This window comes from Typopeltis vanoorti, chromosome 23 (assembly GCF_054136105.1).
Source record: "Typopeltis vanoorti isolate ZY-2024b chromosome 23, IOZ_Tvanoo_1.0, whole genome shotgun sequence".
Classification (NCBI taxonomy): Eukaryota; Metazoa; Arthropoda; class Arachnida; order Uropygi; family Thelyphonidae; genus Typopeltis; species Typopeltis vanoorti.
The window spans coordinates 6,316,851-6,342,284 of NC_143571.1; the positions used below are offsets into that span (position 1 = coordinate 6,316,851).

General features: G+C 32.6%; 1 protein-coding gene across 1 annotated transcript in view; it reads left to right on the forward strand.

Annotated features, from left to right (window-relative positions):
* The window catches only part of Med (Smad/Smad4 homolog Medea), a 278,163-nt gene that overhangs the window by 194,920 nt on the left and 57,809 nt on the right, over nt 1-25,434 (forward strand). The window contains exons 10-11 of the mRNA XM_090413229.1: nt 12,886-12,978; nt 24,138-24,200. Of these exons, the coding sequence (XP_090269355.1) occupies nt 12,886-12,978; nt 24,138-24,200 (156 nt within the window). The remainder of the gene's footprint in view (nt 1-12,885; nt 12,979-24,137; nt 24,201-25,434) is intronic.

A 25,434-nucleotide genomic window follows, 5' to 3' on the forward strand; every position in this document is an offset into this window, starting at 1 on the left:
TGCTATATTAGAGAATAAAATCATGACAGTTAATAAAAATCAATTGCTTAAATTTTTATTTAATGTCTAAACATTTAATTGAGCTACATTTTTACAAAATAAATTAAGTAAAGATGTTTCAATAGTTCTAGACTTTTTCATCTTGTCATGCAGTTTGCGATAGCTGGCAATCGCTTTATCAAGATTTCAGCAGATTTTGAAGCTTTGTTCCATATCAGGATCAACATCAAACAAAATTTCCTTAACATGCTTAGTCTGATTGAAAACTAGCTCAAATTCTTTTGCAGTTAGCTTCTTAGTCGTAACATTCTTTTCTTGTTTGCACTCTTTATCATCTTCTTCTTCTTCATATGCATGCTGTTCTTCTAGTTGAAGGAGATCATTCTTGCTTAATTGTTCTGAATGGGATTCGAGCAAGTTTCTTCATTATCCAGTTCATTAAATCCAAGTTCTTTTCCAATTGTGCTAATTTCTTCAATAATGTTATCAGCTGGGTTATTAAAACCAATGAAATCATTTGCACAGTGAGGTAAGACCTTTTGGCACACAGCTCTCGTATTGCTGGCGGTGACTTCCTCCCATGCTAAATAAATATTTTCTACTGCTTGCTTGATATCGTATTTTTTCCAAAACTCGAGTAAAGAAATTGCATTCTCTTTACTTGTTGCTTGAAGGGCCTGGGTGAAGGTTCTATGAAGGTAATATGCTTTAAACAATGACATGACCCCATGGTCCATTGGCTGAAGTAAAGAAGTTCTATTTCGGGGCAGAAAAAACAATCGTCACATTTTCATTAAGATCGGCAAGCCCCCCTAGGATGCACTGGGATCATTATCCAATAACAAAAGGGCTTTAAAGGTAAGATTGTTTTTCTGGCAGTAGTCTGCAACCAAGGGACAAAAATAAAAGCTCAACCACTCTTCGAAAAGAGTTTTGGTCACCTAAGCATTCTTATTTGATTTCAAAATTACTGGCAGTTTTTGTTAGTTACATCCTCTTAATGATATTGGATTTTGCCCACAATAAACTAACATAGGCTTCAGTTTAAAGTTGCTTTCTGCATTGCCTTCTAATAAAAGCATAAGACAATCTTTAGATTCTTTGTATCCTGGTTGAGATGCTTCAGTTTTAGCTAGGAAAGTTTTTGTTGGCATACACTTCCAAAAGTGACCAGTTTCATTGACGTTCAATATTTGACAATTGTCATAATCACCCTCCTGAATTATCCTTTGCAATTCTTCAGGAAACCTGACTGCAGAATCTTCATTAGCACTAGTAGATTCCCAGTTATTTTTATATTATGCAGTCCAATTACTGCTGCTTTCTTCTCTTTTCCATATCAGGAGTTTAATATAATAAAGCAGAGGTGTCCAGGCCACTTGCAGCCCCATAAGATCTTCAACTTGTAATATTATTATGTGATGTGAAAAACATGCTATCTTTCTTTCCATTTTGATACAGGAATTTGAGAATAAGTTTCAAGATTTCAGAAAAAAAAATCAATTTTTTTGTATATTTGCAACTCCATTTTCAGTCAACAAAAATACGTTACCTTCGAATTTCAAAAAGAATGTACAGAGTTGCAATCAGATATTCAACTGAAAGAAAAATTTGATTATGTCTCTTTGCTAAATTTTTATAAGACCTATCTACAATTCCTATCTACAATTTTCCTCCAAATCATTCTGTTACCTGTCAAGACTCCAACATTATCATATCTTATGTTTTTATCTTCTAAGGCACTTTTTACCATATCAATCCACCTATATCTTGGTCTTCTTCTGAGTGTTTTTCCTGCCAACCTGGCAGAGACTTGTTTTGCTAATCTTTTCTCTCCCATTCTGTTTAAGTGACCATACCACCTGAGATTAACTCTGCTAACACATTCCTGGATGCTGACAGTGGCAAGTTCTTTCCTAATATCCTCGTTTTTAATATGATATTGCCATTGATGCCATCTGTTCATGCCCCTAATCTTTCTGAGGATTCTCATATCTGCGGTCTCCAGGCTTTGGTAAATGTTTTAATTCTGATCCAGCTCTCAGTTCCATAAGTCAAAACTGGCTTGAATACTGTCTTGTATACAGCCAATTTAGTGTTTTGGCTAATTTCTCTCTTATCCTATATGAATTTATTCAGTTGACTGCCTAACATACCAGCTTTGTTGATTCTGTTGTCTATTTCCATATTTAATTTACTATCATCACTAAAAATCGTGCCTAAGTAGCTGAAATATTTTACTTGTTCTATAGGTTCTCCATTCACAATGCAGTTGATATTTTCAATGTTTCTGCCTATTATCATTGTCTTTGTATTTTTAATGCTGACTTTCATTACCATATCTACTACAACAGTTATTCAATTTATTCAGGGAATCTTGCAGACTTGTAGCGGATTTATTTAGAAGTATAACATCATCTGCATAAAGCAAAGAGCTGAGATTAACATCTCCAATTTTGATATCAGTTTTAATACCACTTTCCTTCATAATGTGATCCATATAGGTAATGAATAACAGAGGGGATAATGTACATCCTTGTCTCACACCAGATTTAACATTAAATCGTCTTCCTGTACTTTCTTCAATTCTAACTGTTGACTTACAACTCAAATAAAGACCCGGTACTTCTTGATATAATGCCCCACTGACACCATGCAACTGCAGCGTATTGAATAACTTCTCTCTTGGCACCTTGTCATATGCCTTTTCCAGATCTACAAAACGTATATTACAGATCTTTGTTATATTCCCACGATTTCTCAACTATCTGTCGCAAAGTGAAAATCTGATCCTGACAACCTCTATTTCGTCTGAATCCAGCTTGTCTTCCACAATCCTTCTCAACCGTTTCTAAAGTATACTTTCATATATCTTACCGGGAACACTCAGTAGAGAAGTACCTGTGTAATTCTCACATTCAGTTTTATTATCCTTTTTATACATGGGTACTATGAGAGTTCTACTCCAATCATCAGGAATTCGTCCCTCTGTCCAGGCTTTCTGAACTATGCAGTGCAGCCACTGTAAGACTTTTATTCGACCATATTTCAGCATTTCTGGTCGAATATCGTCTACTCCTGCTGCTTTTCCACATTTCAGGCTTTTGATGGCTTTTTCTACTTCAAGTATGGATATGTATTCCTCACTGCATGCCTGTCAGTGTTTTTTTTTTTTTACCACTGTGCATCATCACTGCTTGTTTCATTTATCAATTTTTCGAAGTAATTACTCCATAGTTCAAGGATATCTTTTTCTCCCATTTTCATGTCACCATTATCATCTCTAATTCCTTTTACAGCACTCTTTCCTCCATTTCTGAGCTTCTTCAACAACACCTCCAGAATATCTTACCACTTTCTTGATATTTATTTTCTATGTTCTTACCAAAATCCTCCCTTGACTTTTGTTTAACTAGTTTTACAGAGTGTTTATCTTTCTTACATTTGTCTCTGTATTCTCTAAGAGCACAAGCTGACTTATTTGCCAGGAACTTTTGATATAATTTCTTCTTTTCTTTCACTGCCTCTTTAACTTCCTGTGTCCACCATGGAGTTCTGATTTTTCTATCCTTACAAAAAACCTCACCACATGCCTCTCTGGCTGAATGAATCAGTGTTTTCTTCAGGGCTTGCCACTGAATCTCCAAGGTTTGGTTCCTGTTCTCAAACTCTTTCATTTTTTCTTCAATCATGTTTGTGTATTTTAGTCTGCAGTTCACATCTGAGAGCTGCTCAACTTTTATTTGCTTTACAACTTTCTTACATGTTATTCTTTTCAATATGAAATTCAGTTTTATCCTGCTCAAGACTAAATGGTGATCACTTCCAATTTCAAATTCCTATGTACACTCTGGTGTCCTGTACCAGGGAGAAAACATCACTATCAACAATAACATAGTCAATGAGACTTTTCTTGTTCCTTGTCTCTTCTCTCCATGTGAATTTGTGCACATTTTTATGTTGGAACATGTTAGTTATAACTAGTCCATGTCCTGAGCAGAAATCCAACAGGTATTTGCTATTATTATTAGCTTTGCTCTTTTCTCCAAATTTTCCCAAAATATTTTGGTTTGTTTGACAATCATTTCCTACTCTGCTATTTAGATCCCCAATAAGGACGAACTTTTCATTTTTCATTGTGTCAGTTGCTTTCTCTAAAGCTTCACAAAATTCCTTCACTTCTGCCTTAGTGGAACCTTCTGTGGGACCATAATCACAAATAAGTCTCATTGTCCAGTTCCTCATTCTGATATTTGCCCAAAATATCAGTTCCTCACTCTGCTTGAAATTGCCTGCCATTCAAGAAGATTAGCCACATATTTAGTGTTGACTACTATGGCTACTCCTTATTTTCCTCGATTGTCATTGCCTGAATATAACATTTTGCTCAACAAGAACAAAAAGCTCAGAAAGAGCTCACCAATTTTTTTTTTTTTTTTCATTTTTGTTTCAGTCACCTCTATTATGTCAATCTGGTACTTATCCATTTCCTCGGCTAGCTCCATTTCATTGCCATTCAGGCTTCTTATGTTGATAGTACCAATCTTGAACTTTGGTGATACTGAGTTGGGGTGGGTTTTAGGTTTTGTTCCAGTAGCTGAGTTTTTAATGTTTGCTCTGGTTCCCTGGCAAAAACAATAGTGGCCCCTTGTTCAACCAGGCGACGCCCCAGCCTGCATGAAATTCTGTCATGTTGTACCATCATTTTTTATTTGGTTTAAGCCAATATAAATAATACAGTTTGGTCGGCTAAATCCCAAATCCTTCACTTCATAATCATGCTTTATTCATGTCATTGCTTTTTGGTAGTGCTTACATTTGTGAACAACTATTTTCAAGAATGAAGCATACAAAGAGTAAAGTTGGATCAAAAATTTCTGACAAGAACCTTGAGAACTTACAATGAATTGCAATCATTGTAATTGAACCAGACATTGATGCATTGGTTTCACATAAACAAAGCCAAATATCTCACTAGTTTTGTGTTTATGCTGCCCTCTTTTTTTTAATGTTATAATAAAAAAATTTTTAAAATAAATGACGTTTTGTTACTTATATACATTAATTATATTATACATTTTATATGCGGCCCCAAGACAATTCCTCTTCACTTAGCCAAAAGGTTGGATACCCATGTAATAAAGTCTTATTGGTATCTATTAAAGCAAAATGAAGGAAAAGTGATTAAGCAAGAGAACAGTGTTTGCACGTGCACTTGCAATGATAGCTTTGAGTCAACTGCCGAGTTTTGCCGGACACCACCTGCAGCACTGCCAACTGGCTGCTACATTGACAAGTGCTGCTGCAGATTGGTGACAAAAAATTTTGCGTACTATAAAATTTCGCATAGCGTAAAAAAAAAAGTGTGCATATTGAATTCTTGTTAAGCGAGATTTTCCTGTATTTGTTTCAACTTTTGCATTGGAGTTGGTTGCATCATTTGCAAATATCCAAAATTTTCTGAGATGGAAAATTTTGGATATTTGCAAATGAGCAAAAATTTCACCATGTAAAATAAACATATATATTATTATTTACAAATAATGAAGAAAATTAATATTTATGATAGAATGAATATCTTTATAAAAGTAGCAAGGACTATGCAGTGCATAATAAACTTTAGGAAATCGAAAATAGTTCAATTACAAGTAAAAAGCACTTAATTCTGAAGTAGATCACAGTAAAATAGAACAAGTTTTTTAAAAGATAAAAAACAAGGTTTTATTACATAGGCATTAATAGTTGTCATGATTTGTCTCTGATTAAACACAGATTAAATTTAGGTCACTCTACTATGGCTAAGCTCACAAATATTTGGGAAACTGCTTACGTCTCCAAAGAAAGTTTAAATCAAAGTGTACATGAAGTAAAAATGGCATAGGTTTGTAATGAAGATTCTACTGTATTCCAAGCATATGCTAAAAATTAAGTTATTTGTGAATTTATTATATTTCAGAGTATTAATTAGACCATCTTCATCAGTTTCCTCACATGTACCCTCATGGGGTCTTCAGACCACTATTACAGCACATGATTAAGTTTACATTATTATTAATCTCCTATCAACAATTTTCTTCCAAATTAATATATTACTTGTCAGCACCCCAATAATGTCATATCTAACATTTCATGCTTCTAAGACACCCAGAGGAAGACCTTGATCTTTCTCTGGATCTCTTTACTGTCATCTTGGCATCAAACACCTGTTTTGCTAACCTATCCTCAACCATTCTATCTAAGGTTGGGAACCACTTTAGATCAGTGGTTCCCAACCTTTTTCCACTTGTGTACCTCTTTTAAACCCATTTCTATAAATTGTACCCCTTGTTTTTAAAATAGCTGTTTTTAAATACTGACACTTTTGTTCAATGCCTATCTTACCATAAAATAGTTTACTTGTTTTTCTGATTATTTTTTCATGTACCCCCAGGGGTGCATGTACTACTGGTTGGGAACCGATGCTTTAGATTAACCCTACTCACACATTCTTGAATGCTAACAATGTCAAGTCCCTTTTGAATATCCCCATTTTTATATGATTCTGTCATTGATGCCATCTATTCACTTTCGTAATTTTTTTCAGAACTCTTATATCTTTGGTCTCTAGTCTTTGATCAAGTGCTTTATTTCTTAACCCAGCAATCAGATCTATAACTTAAAACTGGTTTGAACATTGTCTTGTATACTGTTAGTTTAGCGTTTTGGCTAATTTCTCTCTCTTATTTCATATAAATTTATTCAACTGGCTACCCACCATACCAGCTTTCCTTATTCTGTTGTCTATTTCCAAATTTAATATGCAATTTGCACTAAAAACTATGCCTAAATGTCTAATAATATTTTACTTGTTTTTTAGGTTCTCCATTGCGAATGCAGCTGAAGTTTTCTATGTTCCTGCTATTTTCATAGTTTTTGTCTCTATGCTGTTGATTTTCATGCCAAATTTGTTACAGTATTAATTTAATTTAGTCAATTTAATTAGAGAATCCTGGAGACTTGCACTGGATGTTTTTAGGAGTCCATCATCTGCATCGTTTGACCAGATGATGGAAATGTCAGATTGAAGATGCCAAACTTAGATCTTTGCATAAAGCAAAGATCTAAGTTTGACATCTCCAATTCTAATATCAAGCCTAATGCCACTTTCTTTTATAATGTTGATCCATATGGATGATGAACAAGAGGGGAGATAATGTGCATTCTTGTCTTACCGTTGATTTTACATCAAACCATATTCCTGTATTTCCTTCAATTCTAACTGCTGAATTACAACTTAAATATAGACTGTATTGCTCATATTCCATTTACCCCATATAGTTGTAGTGTTTCAAAAAGGATTTCCCTAGGCAACTTGTCATATGTCTTTTCCAGATTTATAAAACTTAAGTACAGATCCTTGTCATATTCCCATGATTTCTCAACAATTGCCATAAAGTGAAAAGCCAATCTTGACAACCTCTATTGGGCTGGAACCTTGTTCTTCTCCAAGTTTCTCTTCTACAATCTTTCTCAACCTTTTTTCAAGTATGCTTGTATAAATCTTACCTAGAACACTTAATAGAGAAATTCTTCCTCTGTATTTCTCACATTCAGCTTCATTCCCTTTTTTCATGGTTGAGAACTATGAGAGTTCTACTGCAATCAACTGGATTTCAATCTTCTGACTAGGGCCTCTGATTTATGCAGCGTAGCCATTGCAGAACCTTTTTGTACCTACATATTTAAGCATTTCTGGTCAAATATATTATTTGCTTCAGCTGCCTTTCTACATTTCAAGTTTTTGGATGACTTTTTCTACCTTAAGTATTGATATGTAGTCCTGTTTGCATTCCTCCTGAAAATTTCTACTACTGTTCTGTCACTGCTGGTTCTGTTTAACAGTCTTGCAAAGTAATTACTTTAGACATCTAGGATATCCTTCTCTTTAGTTATGTCACCTTTATCATCTTTGACTCCTTTTACATTACTCTTTTCTCATTTTCTAATTATTTTTCAATAGTCTCCAGAACATTTTGCCACTTTCTGATATTTATTTTCTATATTCTTACCAAAGTGATCCCATGACTTCTCTTTTGATACTTTTACACATAGTGTAGCTCTTACATTTTTTTTTTTTTTTAATATATTCTTTTAGGGCATCTGCAGACTTATTTGCTAGGAACTTTCAGTATGCTTTCTTATTGTCCAGAACTGTTCTTAAACATCTTGTGACCACCATGGTGTTCTTATTTTTCTATTTGCATGTAACTTCACCACATACCTCCCTAACTGGATCTTTTTTTTTTTTTCTTCCCTCCAGAGTTTGCCACTGAGGCTCTAAGGTGTTGTTTGCTTTCAAACTGTTTAATTTTTCCTTCAATAATATTTGTATAGTTGAGTCTACAGTTACCTGTAAAAACTGCTCAGCTTTAATTCATATGAAAATATGACTTCTGCATTACAACCTTAGTATCACCTCTAGGTCTGGGTAGTGATCCTTCCCATAATGCATAGCATTATACATATCTGCAAGGATATGTGCTTTGCATTATGGGATACTAAGCAAGTGATGTGAAGTCATTAGTTTGCACCTGAAAATATTTCAGGTGCAAACTTTGTTTGCTTACACTTGGATAAAGGATTAAACCAAGTATATAATTTATCGGTATCTTTAATTTTCTTAGATACTATTATTTTCAATGTAATATTAATTTTTTACTCTACTTAGAACTAAGTGATAGTCACCTCCAATTTCAAATCTTCTGTACACTCTTGTATCCTAAACCAGCATTAATATATGCTGAATGACTAGTCTATGACTTGAGCAGAAGTCCAGCAAATACCATTAATGTTAGCTTTACCCTTTTCTCCAAATTTTCCCAAAACTTTCTTATATGCCTGGTGGAATTCATTTCCTACTCTATTGTTTAGATCTCTAACTAGGACTTCTTTTTCCATTTTTATTATGTCAGCTGCCTGCTCTGATGATTCAAAAATTCCTCCACGTCTTCTTTAGGAGAACCTTCTATGAGCCCAAGGCACAAATAAGTTGCATTGTCAGTTTTTCCATTTTGCAGTTTGCCCACTTAACTCTACTTGAAACTACCTTCCAAACAAGAAGTTTATCTTCGTGTTCAGTGCTGAATGCTATTGCTACTCCTTCCTTTCCTTGATTGTTATTGCCTGAATATGACATACTATACTTATTGTTTAGTAAGATATCACCTGTTTTTTGTCTTTGTGTCAGTAATACCAATTATGTACACATGGTTCTTTTCAAGTTCTTCTGGAAGCTCAATTTCCTTTTCATTAATACTCCTTATATTGATGATTCCTAACTTGGTACTTCTTACATTGGTTTTATTCATCTTCTAGATGTTAATTATATGTATGTTGGTATTTTTGAAGGTAAGAATGAAACAGTGTTTAGTACAAAACTTGATAATTGAGCTGAAAATAATATTTGGAAACTATGTTGAAGATGAAGAATAAGTACCTTTTGATATACATGACAAGCCAGTATTGTGAGTGACAGTTTGATGGCTATTTCATTGGATTCATCATCAGAATTTAGAGAGGGAGAACTAGCTGTGAGCTTGTGAAATTAAGATATACCATTATTGATTTCCAAGAAAATGAAACTAGATTACATTGCTCTCAAGCTCAATTGATATGAATCTACCAATACACAATACACTCCAATATCCTGTCCTCTTGGCAATTATGCTCTCTTACTCTTGAACAAGTCAAACTCTACCTAATACCTCATTCTTTCATGAACCACATGACAAACTCGTAGCTAGTTTTTCTCTTTTTAAAATTGGATGATTAACTCAACATCTCTGGCTTGTCATGTTTATCACTAGTTTTTATTTCTTTAAATTTTAATTTTCCAACTTTTAAAGTTCATTTTCTTAATTCACCATCTTTTATTAGTTTTATTCATCTTTTATCACTGCTATATTTTGACATGCTTATTTGTTGGTTTTTCACTTTTAACAGTCTTTCAACAGTTATTATAGTCACACAATAATTTGCACAACTATAATAACGTTGTCAAGGGTTTAAGTTTTCTTTTTTCTAATGGTTTATAATTTAAGGCTTGTTTTGGTAATCTTTCTGTTTTCATTCTTTCATAATTTCTTCATTTCTTTTGTGATCGGATGGAGTATACTTTGTAGTTTTTCTCATAAACTTCATTTCAGCTGTTATTAATCTTTTTATTTTATTGTCCAGATTTCACTTCCATACAATAGGACTGGTAGGGCTAATTATTGTATACTTTTAGTTTGGTTTGTTTTTTTACTAGGTTTGGTTTAAATATAGAATTAATTACACCTGTTATTTTGAAATATTTTGCCCATTTTAGGTTTATATCTTTTTCATATGTAATCCCAGGTAGTTAAATGAATTCACCTGTTCTAAAATATCTTGTTATTTATTGCAATTTTAGTTCTTACTGGATCTTGTCCTTTAAAGACCATTGCTTTTGATTTTTCTGTTGATATTATCATTCCATAATCTTTGACTATTTCATTTAGATTTAAAATAGCTTTCTGTAAGTTATCTTCAGAATTTGTAATTATTGTTTGGTCATCGGCAAAAAGGAGAGTGTTTAAGTTCACAGTAGGAGAAAGTTTAATACTTTGATGGAAATTTTTATTCCATTTTATTATTATTTCATTTAGATAAATATTAGAAAGAGTTGCTGAAAGAGGACATCCCTCTCGGTCTCCTTGGTTTGTCTCTCTCATATGTGATAGCTCATGATTTAATCTTATTTGTATTTGATTATTTTCATATATACTTATGATATCATTCAGAATGTTATATGGTATTTGTCTTTCTTTTAATGTGTTAAATAAAATGCTTCTTTTAACTTTCTCAAATGCTTTTTCAAAGTCAATAAATGTAATATGTGTTTCTAAGTTATATTCTCTTCTTTTCTCTGTTATTAACTTTAGGCAAAAGGCCAGGCCAGGTCTATACATGATCATCCTTTTCTAAATCCATTCTGTATTTCTAAAATAAAGTTTTCAGAATATTTTATTAGTTTGTTATTTAAAATTCTGCTATATATTTTGTAACAGGAATTTAGTATACTTATACCTCTATAATTTTTAGGGTCATCTCTACTACCTTTTATAAAGATAGGGATCACAATTGCTTTTTTCCATTCTATTGGGGGGTTACTAGTTGAATAGATTTTATTTAAAAATACTAGGAGCCTTTCTTTGAACCTTATTCTTGCATATTTATATAATTCTGAACCTAACTTATCTTCTCCAGGTGATTTTCTGTTTCTTGTTTCTTTCAGGCTGATTTCTAATTCTTCTATCGTTATTTCCTTTTCATTAAATGTTTGCCAGTTATCTTTTTTTAAATATTTATCTGTCCGCAATTCTGTACTGAAATTTAGAAATTCTTCTAATTTCAATTCGGTGTTTAATTTTATGTTTTCTTTAGTATCTGTACTTAAATATTTCAAAATCTTATATACATTGGGTTTTATTTTATATAAATCATGTTCTAAATTAGAAAGAAATTTGTTCCGTGAGTCTCTGTCTTTTTCTGACTTCTCTTTTAACTATGGCTCTTATTCTTTTATATTCTATTTCATCTTCTAATCTTTTACTGCTTGACCATTTATAATATGCTTCTTTTTTCATTTTGATTATTTCTTTGATTGCATAATCTCATATCTTCAGTTTTTCCTTTTATTGAAATTTTTGATCTTTCCTAAGCTTTCATTTGCTGTATTTAGCATCATTTTTATATTAAGCCATTCTATTTCTATTTCTTCTTTTTATTTTATTTTACTTAAATATTGGTTAATTCTTTGTTCATATAGCCATTGTATATTTGTATCATTGTTTTAAAGTGAAAATAATTGCCTGAAAAAAATATAAAATAGAAGATGGTATAAAATATTTTTTTACCTTCTAAAAGGAATAAGAACTATGGGAATTTGTTTATCCCTCCTCCTCTTATAAAAAAAAAAAAAACGTTTTTATTTTTGTTTGTTTTATTCTTATAGTTTATTAAGACTCATGGTTATGATCCACAGCTCACATTTAGAGTACATTATACTATTACATTAATTATTTTTTTATCATGCTGACTTCCCTTTGCTGTATACCTCATTATGAATATCAAAATATTGATTAAATAAATTATGTAATATAAATTATTCTATCTGCTTCTAGCATGGTTGTTCTTTATATTCTTTAATATAAGGTATTAGTGCTAGGAAAAACTGGGGATAATTTTTAGAAAAGATATCTGGATTCTTATGAACTCCAAGTAGATTAATCTCTGCCCTTCTATAAGATAACATGGAAATCAACAACATGAAAGACAGTTTGTAAATGATAGTGAAGTGTGGATTTTTGAGCACACTGAGAGGTGTGTCAAATGTGAAGCAATAAAATCTGCTGTTCAGTGAAACTATGAATAGAATTTAAAGTTGGTGAGAGAAGGTTATTGATGTTGCAGGAAGAGGTGAAAGAATGAATCTCTGAGGTGCTCATGAATTAGAAAGATTTAAATGGACAGCCATCTGTCATAACACCATGTAGCAACAGAAGAAATTGATCACCCAGTTGCAAAGAGTAGAGTGGGAATTGCTTTGTATTTGTGTTATATATGCTGGTGGCAGTAGTGATAAAACATAATAAACGTATTTATAAATAACTTAAATATATATAGAAAGGAAATATAATGCATTGCAATTCAGACTTTTTGTCTAAATACTATGTCATTTACATTGATATGAACCTTTACTACCTTGTTTTATAGCTGTAGCATATTGTTTAATTCATATTTACTGTATTAAATGATGAGACTAGATTCCTTGAGTGATGAAGATAATATATATATTACAGTTATATTTTTCTGTTAATTTAGCTGGAACAAATACCTGGAGTGGTGGTAGCACACTTTCCTATACTCAGACAATGGTTCCTCCAGAAAACATCAGATCTCAGCATCCAGGCTACTGTAAGTAGTTACCTTTTTTCTTTTTTTTTTTTCTTTTATCACTATAACTATAAATATTTTGTGAAAACTAAAAAAAGTTTTCACAAAATTTCAGTTCTATTTTTGAACTGATATAAAAATGTTAAATTAATTTCTGGTATAAACATAAATATAATTTTTTTTTATTAGTTCAGCTAGTATCTCATGTCTTATGGTGTGCTTCTTCAGGAATAAATATAAAATACTAAAAAGATGTTTGGCAAGAGCAAACTACATCATACAAAGTTACAAAAATGTTATGAGACTCCCACAAAGAAAATACAGTAGATATCATACAACCAATATATGGCAGTTTCATTTCATAATGTAACCTAACTCTGGTGGCTTTTTCTACTTCAAGTCTTGATTGCATTCCTCTTGGTATTTTCTTCACTGTTCTGTCACTTTTTATCTCATTTATCTTTCAAAGTAAATTAATCCATAATATCTGTATTTGGTTGTTATATTGTCTTTATTATTTTTGATTTTTTTTTACAGAGATGGCAGTGATGAATGATGCCACTGGATAAACCTTAACTTTGGGAAATATTATAATGGTACCATCTAATTTTGAGAGAAATGATAGATTGAATAATCAGTTTTGCCTAAGCCTTGATAAGCAAAATGCTTAACTGTTGTTTAGGCAATGGGCAAGATAGGTGGTAGATAACTTAAATCATTTGGTATAAGACTACCATCATTATTGTTGAAGGTCTAAAATGTCTTGAAAAAGTAGAACAGTTTTTAGTTTGTTTCCCCTCTAGCTATTCACTTACTAATGTATTATAAGCTTCTAACTTTTCCTAGATAGGTTACTATAAAAATTTCCACTTAAATCAATCAGCTTACTTAGTAAAGAGTTTTTTTTTTTTTTTTTAAATGAAACTGCTTAACCTTAAGGCATGTTAATGTTGAAATCTGTCAGTTGTAAATTTTCATGATATATGCATAAATATATAAAAAAATAATGCTTGGAGGGTGTATTATGATGATTTTACTTTATATCAGTGCATTTCTGTGTGAAATTAAATATATAAAAAAAAATGTTTGGATATCTTATGCATTATATTCAGAATTTTGTAAACTCGGTAGTTTATTTATTTTTAAATCAATATCATCTTCTTCTTTAAGAAAGTTGTAAACTTATAGTACATTAGTACTGCTGGTAGCTAAAGAATTTTTTCATTTGTTTATTAATTTTATGTTTCATTTTTACATAATCCCAGAAACTCCTGCTCTAGAGTATAAATTCAAGATAGCAAGAAATTATATTCTTGGTTTCATCCTTTATCCAAGTGTAAGCAAACAATGATAAAAGTTTAATGGAGCAAAACTGCACTAGAAAATGATTAAAAGTACAGTTTACCCTTGAACAACACAGGTTTGAGCTGCACAGGTCCACTTATATGCGGATTTTTTTTTTCAATAAATATATTGGAAAATTTTTTGAGATTTGCGAAAATTAGAAAAAAAAAGATGAACCACATAGCCTAGAAAAAATTAAGTAAAAATTAGGTATGTCATGAATGCACAAAATATATGTAGATGCTAGTTTTTTTATCATTTACTATCATAAAATATACACAAATCTATTATAAAAAGTTAAAATTTATCAAAACTTACTCACACAAACACTTACAGACCATACATGGCGCCATTTGCACTTGAAAGAAATGTAAACAAACGTAAAGATGTAGTATTAAATAATAACTGCATAAAATTAACTGCTATAGTTTAATTAATTACTTAATTAGCATAAAATAAAAATTTTATAATTATTCATTTATTAGTGTATAGGCTAAGCTACTGTAAAGCAATCATATTGCTGTGTTTGTTATACCTGTAAAGAAAAATAAATATGAATTTCTTTTTCACATTATCTTTGCATTTTTGATTTCTAGTGTTAGTAAAACATATAACATCTACATTGTTTTGTATCATATAAGACAATGTTGATGTAGGCACTGACAGACGGACAATTCATCTTGTTGACAGACAATATAAACTAGTACTGTAAATATATTTTCTCTTCCTTATGATTTCTTAATAATGTTTTCTTTTCTCTACCTTATTTTACTTTAAGAATACAGTATATAATACATATGTCATACAAAAAATGTGTTAATTGTAGAATCCAAAAATCTGTTGTACTGATATGTTTATTTTATTATGAGTTTTTCCATTTACTTCATGTGCAAAAAAAGTTTGCACATGAAGTAACTTCACAATTGTGTTACTTGTATTGGGTTGGCAAATAAGTTCGTTCGGTTTTTCAGAGTGGAATGAAACGCATTTTATTTAATATATATAATACATACTAGTCAGTTATATATTGACTCTCTTTATCAATGACCTCTTGCCATCTGTCCACCAACTTCATTAAGCTGCGTTCATAAAACTCCTGAGCTTTACTGGCAAAAAACTGATCCAGGTGTCTTTTGACAGTCTCCTCATTAGCAAAGGTTTTCTTGTTCAGAGAATTCTGCAACGATCGGAATAAGTGGTAATCGGAAGGTGCCAGGTCCGGTGAATACGGAGGATGTGGCAAAACATCCCAGCCAAGACGTAACAATTTACTCCGGGTTGTTAACAATATGTGGGGTCTGGCATTGTCGTGGTGAAAGACAACTCCTTTCCGATTTGCCAATTCAGGACGCATGGGCCAGTTGCGTTAACTGTGAGCAATAGACAGTTGAATCAATCGTTCTGTCTGACATTAACACCTCATAGTGGACAACACCTTTATAATCCCACCACACAGAGAGCATTATCTTCTTTGGGTGCAATCCTGCTTTTGAGGTTGTTTTCAGCAGTTCGCTCTTGTGCCCCCATGATCTTTTACATACCACGTTATCGTACACGACCCATTTTTCATCTCCTGTAATCATCCGCTTCAAAAATGGGTCATTTTCTTGACGACATAGCAGCAAATCACAGATGGATGTGCAAGCAGTCATATTGGCCTCAGTCAATTCATGTGGCACCCAAACATTGAGTTTTGAAACATATCCCAGCTTGTGCAAATGGTTTTCAATGCTTGTATGGGATATGTTCAGTACTGCAGCAATCTCCCACACTGTTTGTGATGGATTATTGTCGATGATATCCTTCACAACACTCGAATCAACCTCAATCGGGCAACCAGCGTGAGGCGCATCACTGATGTCGAAATCTCCAGAACGGAATTTGGCAAACCATTTTTGGCATATGCTTTCTGTTAAGACACCATCCCCATATATTCTGCATATTTTGTTATGGGCCTCTGCATCTCGTTTGCCTTTTTTGAAATAAAAAAGCAAAATATGCCGGTAATGTACGTTATTTCCTTCCATTTCTAAAAATATGTTACACACACACACACGCAACTGAAGTAGGCCGAACGAAAATTCACTGAAAGGTTATATGAAATGTCGCCTTTCAACTGCACAATAGTGTTGCGCGGTAGCTCAACAATAGCGACAGGCGAAGCGGCGTAAACTTGTACTAACGCATAAACCGAATGAACTTATTTGCTAACTCAATATATAGAAGCTAATGACTTCACATCAGTTGCCTTAGTATCCCATAATGCAAAGCACAAATCCTTATATAGAGAACATTGAGACACTCTAAAGCTATAGTTTTAGAGTGTCTCAATGTTTTTTCAGTGTCTTTTAATAGCTTTCTATGTTCTTAACGCCTGAAGAAGTCGATCCTGACGAAACATGTTGCCTTTTCAAATAAATTTCAATTTGCTATAATTCTCAGATTTTTAGTCAGTTTATATTAAAATGAACATATCCGAACTTCGAGTTAATAGTAGTAGTTATATATATATATATATATGTGTTAAAAAATACCAAGTAATTTTAAACCTGGTTTTACTCCATTTCCCAAGTAAGCAAACAGACAAACAAGTCAAGTTTGCGCCTGCAAGTGATGCAAGTCTAGCTGATCCTACAGGTAGTGCAAGACCAAGGCAACTCGTGGTAAAGGTGGCGTAAGCTCTGATCACTAATCTTAATATTTACCCTTAATGCCAAAACATATCTCCAAGGAGGGGATGTATGCTGTTTTGTATTAAAGGCAAGGGGCCACTACCCAGACCGGTTTCGACCTTTATTGAGGTCTCATCGGTGGGAGCCAGGCTAGAAATACCAAGATTTAGTAATACAGAGCTTATAAGTATTTTACCAGAACAAGTTACCATAAGGTGTTTTAACCAAGGTTAAAACACCTTATGGTAACTTGTAATTATATGGTATACGTATGGTATACTTATAATTATATATCTTATATATAATATTATATATAAAATATAATATAATATAATTATATTATAATTATATTATGGTATACTTATAATTATATATATTTTACCAGAACAAGTTACTTGTTCTGGTAAAATACTTATAAGCTCTGTATTACTAAATCTTGGTATTTCTAGCCTGGCTCCCACTGATGAGACCTCAATAAAGGTCGAAACCGGTCTGGGTAGTGGCCCCTTGCCTTTAATACAAAACAGCATACATCCCCTCCTTGGAGATGTGTTTTGGCATTAAGAGTAAATATTAAGATTAGTGATCAGAGCTTATGCCACCTTTACCACGAGTTGCCTTGGTCTTGCACTGCCTGTAGGATCAGCTAGACTTGCATCACTTGCAGGCGCAAACTTGACTTGTTTGTCTGTTTGCTTACTTGGGAAATGGAGTAAAACCAGGTTTAAAATTACTTGGTATTTTTTAACATTTATTATACCCAAGGTAAAATACTTTCTATATATATATATATATTTGAAAAAAATAGATTTAATGACTCCAAGACCGAGATAACATATAAAGATTTTAATGATAAATACTACTATTTTGGCATATAGCAGCCTTCTTCGGGTATTTATAAAGGAAAGGAATACTAATAAACATTGACTTATTTAAACAAACTGGAAATTACAGGTACAAATTGCCTCACATAATCGATACATAAAAACGTTGTATTTTTCAAGTTGTTCCAACTGGCGTGCCATTGTTTGTTGCAATTGTGCGTGCAAGTTCACGTGAACGCCAATATTGAATAACTGCAGCATGGCTATCTGGGATGTTATAACTTAAATTATTATTTAAGTGGACCGGGTTCAGTAGGATTTCCCTTGATACTACGATTTTCCTTTCAAACTCATCTTCACAGCGAAAAATATTTTCTGATCTATTCCAGCATACAGAGTGGCTTTGTTGGTCATCATTAGGATTATTTGAAAAAAGAACATGACTGGATAACGCAGTTGCATGAGATCTTTTGTATGAGATGTCTCTCTTATGCTCTTCTATGCGTTGTTCAATAGATTTGTTAGTTTGACCAAAGTATGGGATATTGCAATCACACCACAATTTATATACTCCAGGGTACTTAAGGTTGTGATGAGTAGGTTTTGGATGGCTGATTAGAGAGCGGATTTTTGGAAGTATGGTGAAGAAGGTCCTGATATTATATTTTTTAAGGACTTTAGCTATTTTCTTAGAGACTGTGCTAATGTATGGAATGGAGATGCTACCTTTAAAATTAATAGTCTCTGTTGTGCACTGCTTAGGAGGGTTCAGAAGAAATTTCTTAATTGTTTTTTCAGAGTATCCATTTTGTTTAAAAATAAGAGTGAGGTGATTCATTTCTTTTTGTAGTTCATCTTGTTCATTTAAGAGAGAACGTGCTTTGTGTCCTAAGGTAGATATAATTCCAAGTTTTTGTGGTGGAATATGATGAGAAAGATTATGCAGATATCTATTGGTATGCGTAGGTTTTCTGTACATAGAGATTTTTAATCTTTCAGAGCATCGTGTAAGCATAACATCCAAAAAAGGTAAAGAGTTATTATTTTCTATATCAGCAGTAAATTTTATATTAGGATGTTGGATGTTTAGATGACGAAGAAAATCTGTGAGAGCTGTGTGCCCATGATTCCAAATAATGAATATATCATCAACATCTTTTCCAAACTTTTGGTTTAAATGAGAAGGAAGATATGGCTTTCTTTTCAAAGTCTTCAAGGAAGATGTTAGCTAGCACTGGGGACAAAGGGTTGCCCATTGCCAGGCCTTGTTTTTGTTGGTAAATGGAGTCCTTATATCTGAAGTAACCAGAATGAATCCAATGCTTTAATAAAGTGAACATTTTTTTGGATAATTTGTCCTGTAGTAATGTAAGTACCTCGTCCGTAGGAACGTTAGTAAATAAAGATATAATGTCAAAACTAACTAGAATATCATTATCATCGATGGGAATATCTTTAATATGAGAAACAAAATCTGTGGTACTAGTAGTATTTATCATTAAAATCTTTATATGTTATCTCGGTCTTGGAGTCATTAAATCTATTTTTTTCAAATGTATAACAACCGAGTAAAAGCTGATCGCCACATATATATATATATATATATATATATGACTACTTTATCCAAGTGTAAGCAAACAAAGTTTGTGTGTGGAGTAACTTCAGGACTGGACTACTTGTATATAGAAGGTAATGACTTCATATCAGTTGCATTATGGTCATTACCTATATAATGCAGTATAGAATTATATATGTAATGCTATATAATGTATAGCATTATATATAGCATATATAATGCTATACATTATGGGAAGGGCTGCTACCCAGACTGATTTTCAACTTTATTGAGGTCTCATCAGTGGGAGTGACACCAAGGTTGAAGTAATGCAGAAGTCATATTTCCAATATGACTTCTGCATTACTAAGGCATATTATACTAAGGCAGTTGATGTGAAGTCATTAGTCTCTATATGCAAGTAGTCCAATCATGAAGTTACTTCATGCACAAACATTGTTTGCTTTGACTTGGATAAAGGATGAAACCAGGGATATAATTTTTTGGCATCTTTAATTTCTAGTATAATTAAGTGAAAAAAACTTTCAAAATCTTGGTCTAAGGACCAAACGTGAAACTTGCAAGCCACTTCAGGCATTCAATAAGTGGGACAATGGTTTCACACTGGTTGATAAAATTCATCTTCCTACACAATAACAAATCCCATCCATGCCTATGGTGAAATTGAAACCTGCAGCCTTTGAGAGCAGATATGCTTAACCACTCTCTTAGCCAGGCCAGCAATTAATATCAGGTCAAATGGGCTAATACTAATTGCACATTCAGTCAGTCACTTTTGCACAAATTTAAAAAGTTTGGTTGGTTGGACTGACTGGGCTACTTGTATATAGAAGGTAATGACTTCACATCAGTTGCATTATGTTATGCAAATAAACTTCTACACAACTGGATTATTTATTATGTTATCCCTCTTCATTGGTCCTAGTAAGATACTCAGCTGTTTAGAGTTACTGTTCAGTAACAGAATCAATGCAGTAAATTGGGTATTTTGTCTGTATAAATTATATTATTATAGCCTCAAAATGGTTGCAAAATATATGGAAGAAGTCAAATCTAGAACCATCAATGTATATTTTTCATACACAATGCTAGTATACATTGCCATATGATTAATTGCAGCTTTTACTAGATGTGGAGTATAAAAGTTTTGCAGTGGCTACACTGCATAATTCAGAAGGCCTTGTCACAGGGGGTCGAATTTCATCTGACTGCAGTAAAGCTCATCCTACCCACCTGTAAAAAAAAGGGAATTAAAACTAAACATGAGAATTCAGTGGAATTTTCTTACTTAGTAGGTAAATTCCTTATAAGATTTATGCAAGTATTCTTGAGAAATTGCTAAGAAAAATTGTGGAAGGGAAGCTTAGAGAGGAACAAGCTAGAGTAAGTTTTGTAGATATGGGAAAAGTCACACAAGAAGGTGCTAAGAGAAAAGCTGTTCAATACACTAAAGTTATATGATATAAATGGGACATTATATCAATCAATACTTGGTCTATATTTGAGTTGTATATGCAGTTAGAAATAAAAGATGTACAGGAAAATGACTTGATGTTAAGTCAGTGTGAGACCAGGGTGCACATAATCTTCACTCTTATTCTTCATCTATATGGATTACATTATGAAGGAAAGGGGTATTAAACTCTATATCAAAATTGGATATGTTAATTTCAGCTCTTTATAATTACAACAATTATTTAATTTAGTCAAGGAATCTTGGAGAATTATACCGTATTTATTTAGACATTATACTTCTAAACAAATGCAGTATAAGTCTGCAGGATTTCCTGACTAAATTGAATAACTTGAATAAATTTGGTATGAAAGTCAGCAATAAAAAGACAAAGACAGTGAAAATTAGCATTCTGAATGGCAAACCTATTGAACAAGTAAAACATTTCAGCTAATAAGCACAGTTTTTTTTTTAGTGAAGATGATAAAGGTAATATAGAAATAGACAACAGAATTGGCAAAGCTAATTGTACAAAGTCAACTGAATAAATTTATATGGAATAAGAGAGAAATTAAGTCAAACACTAAACTAGCTGTATATAAGACTGTATGCAAACCAGTTTTAACTTGTGGATGTGACTACTAGAGACCACAGATATGAGTTCTGAGAAACATTAGGATAGTGAACAGATGGTATCATTAGCAGTAACATATTAAAAATGAGGATATTCTGAAATAACTTGACATTGTTAACATTCAAGAATGTGTTAGCAGAGCTTATCTTGGGTGGTATGGCCACTTAAACAGATTGAGAGAGGAAAGATTAGCAAAACAAGTTTTTTCTTTGTAAGGATGGCAGAAAAGATCTAGAGGGAGACCAAGATCTAGGTCAATTGATATAGTAAAAAAAAGTCCTAAAAAGACAGAAATATAAGATCTGATAATATTGGATCTTGACAAATAACAGATTAATTTGAAGAAAAATCATTGACAGGAAGTTGGTAATGATGTAACTTTTTCATATAGTACTATCATATCTGTACATATGCCCCCTGAGGGGTATATGTCAGGAATTGCATGATGATGATGATGGTGACTACACGTGGAATTTGAGTTCATCTCAGTAATGCTAAAATTTACATATCTTCAACTGTCTCAGAAGAACCGTACTATCATATGCTAACAACTAATGAAACTTTTTGAAAAGGCTTTCTCCTCCCCTTCTTGAACGTCTGCAGCTGATGTATGTGGTATTGAAATTAAGTGTGCCATTCAATGGTTATTTCATTCCAGTTTTGAGAAAAAATTCCCATTGAGTATTGTTACTTCAGTACTACACCTGACCATTTGATTGGAGCTACCCTGGAATAGTTCGAGGAAGAGAATGTCAGCAGCAATGTCTCTCTGAAGAATGAGAAATCTCAGAATTATGAGCAGTGAGTGCTGTATTGAAAGAACAACTGTTAACCAATATCCAGAATGTACCAGAGGCCGGCAGTATAGATAAAGTACATAAAGGAAGGGCTACTCTTTCTAGTCATTATTCCCAAAGTCTATTCAGAATTTTCATAATACAGGAAAAATGCAATTACTTATGATGACTGGGGAGAGAGGAAATAAGAAAAACCCATTAAAATGAGTGATCTAAAAGAAATTAATCCTTGAAACAAGATTTGAAGATATTCGTTCACTTAAAGAAAAAGGCTGGTTAAGGATCTCTTAATACCAGAATAGATAATGTTTGTTATCTTAACCAAGAAAAGATAACTGGGGGGGGGGGGTAGAATTCTGTTTACATGCACCTATTGTGACAAAATAATTGAAGAGTATAATTCTAATATTGAGTGTGATCTGAACTGTGTTAAACATAGTTTAACTTGGAACCAGCAGTGAAATATATATTTATATTATTTTTTCCAGGTTAATGTCTCTGAAGACCTTATCACATTTGTATGACAAGCACTTCAGACTAATATTATGTGACAAAAACAATAATTACTGCTTTGTTTTTCCTGAAAAGAGGGAAGGAAATACTTTATTGTCATGATGCTTTTAAATTCTAGCAATTCATTTCATAATATAAAAAATGTAATGTTGTAGTATTTTATATATATTTGTATCTATACATATCTAATATCTGGCCACTAATATAAATCATCTGCAAAGCCTAACAGAATATCCACATACTAGAGGTATTAATTTTTACTTCTAAGTCAGTGACATTCTTTGGTTGGCAAGGTCTGAATTTAGGATGTGAAGAACCTTTACAATGCTTTTTTTTGTTGTTGTTGTTGTTGTTTTCAGTTGAAGACAAGTTAGCTTGTCTTGTATTGAGCCAGAAGGGCAGCTGAGGTTGGAATTTTCATCTCACAAAAGTCACAGTTAGCTGAAGAATATACACGGTTAACAGATATAATACAGGGGCTTCATGACATTAGTTCCTTTGGCTGTAATTTTACTAAACTAAACAAAATTTATTTATTTCCCTTGTTTGTTGATATTGAACTTTGAATACCAGCATAATAGCTCTAAATGCTTGCAATCATTATGGAACTGCTTCTGTGTGTGTGTGTGTGTGTGCGCGCGCACATGCATTCATCATAATAGTATCTATTACAGACTGATGGAATGAAATTTTTGGGAATGTCTGACATTCTTCTTTGTTCTAATGATGCATGTGTCCCATAGATTGACCTTTTTTCAATGAAATTTTGAGGAAGAAATCTCATGATGCATGACTACTTTATTTAATTTTGACCAGATTGTTGATTCATCTTGCTGCCAGTCATGGTAGTCTTGTATGCACTATAGTGCAGGTTTGGTGGGAAACCAATACGGAATAACAGTAGTACAACATTTTGTGACTAGCGTGGAACCCTATGGGAATAAGAATAGGACATCTTCATTTATGGCACTAACCACTGCTGGAAGAAAATGCAGAGCAAAATATCAGTTTGGTGTCAATGTAAATTAATTGAAGATGGGGGCATAACTGTTATGGAGCCCTAATGCAAGAATGTGTTATTTAGTTTCTGAATAAGTACGAAATCTGCTGACAGCTGCTTAGAATAGTGTTAACAAAACTTGTGGAAGTCACTTTAACAGTTCATTTATTACTCTAACACTAAAAATTATATATTACAAATTACTGTAAAAATCACATATTAAAAAGATTAAAGAAAATGAAATTTTTACAAAATAAGTCAGTTATTCATTTCATGAATGAGGTTTCTTTTAATCTGCTATATTAAATTGAAGGGAAAAGACAATAGAGAAGTAGGAGTTGTATATGATTTTCTTTGTTCTTTCTAGGGCAGCATCATAGCCAGCTCCATAATGATATGGCTTTACAAGGTACTCTTTCCAGTCAACCAGGTATGCACCAGTCCCACCTATGCATTTATTCAAATCCGTTTAATTTATAGAAAATCATTATATGACTAACATGATGTGCATTTAATTAAAAATGTCTGTGTACATGCTTGCTTATGTGGACTGATAAATAGATATCATTATTAAAACCTTGTAATACCAAGTCAGTGGGTTCAGGAGTTTATTAACAAGGATCCTGAACTTATAGGGAACTTTTTCTGTTAAAATCAGGGCTAGTGAATATGTTCATGGGCCATATGCCTGTTTTGCAGATAAAAAGTCAAAATTACAAGGATTTGCAAATAATGCTAGCTAACAGCTGTACTTGAAAAAATAGTTATTTCCATTCTGTCACATGTGGGAGGCATCCCCATATATCACAGCTAATGCACAGGGAAACTACTCGATCCTGGAGACAACTTATAGCTTATATTACAAACTTGTGTGTTTCAATTCAGAGTGCTGTGTTTTAACTGCATATATTATCAAAAAAAAAAGGTAGAATTCCAGTATGAGCAAATGAACCTCACATAATTTGGTATCAGATAGTTGATATACCTTATTTAGAATGTATCTAATCCTCTTTGTTAGCTGATATACTTTTTTAATTCTGATATTTTGAAATGAGCTTAATTTACACTTTAAATATTTAGATGGATGAATTGGAGATTCTTAGCATATTGCAGAACCTCAACATAAATACATGGGATTAGATGGGATATCAGCTTGGGTTTTGCAGGAATGTGCAAGGGAACTGGCAATGCCTCTGACCAATACCAACAATATAAACAAATATACATGTTTTACTTAAAACTAAATAATGCAGTCTATCACACACTCATATAAAACAAAAACTATAATTAATTGATTTATTATTATTAACTAAATTTTGAAAAAATGACTAATCTTTCAGTAGTTTTAACAACAAACTGCCCACACTATTAGGCACAATTTTTATTGAAGATTTAAATATTAGGGAGGGAAAAAGAGAATTTTGGCGATAAAAAAAGTTTTTTATGGAGTAAATACTATCTACTCTATAGAAATCTTTCATTATATGACTCGATGAGAGATAATAAATAAAAGTTAATAGGGAATCGGTCCTGGAAATAGTGTAAGTGTATGGTTAGTAAAGGCATAATTTTTTTATTTAGGGAGTGGTAAATGAATGAAATGGATTGCCAGAGAGAGAGAGTCAAGAATGCTTTATTGGTGGAAGCATTTAAGAAGTATTATT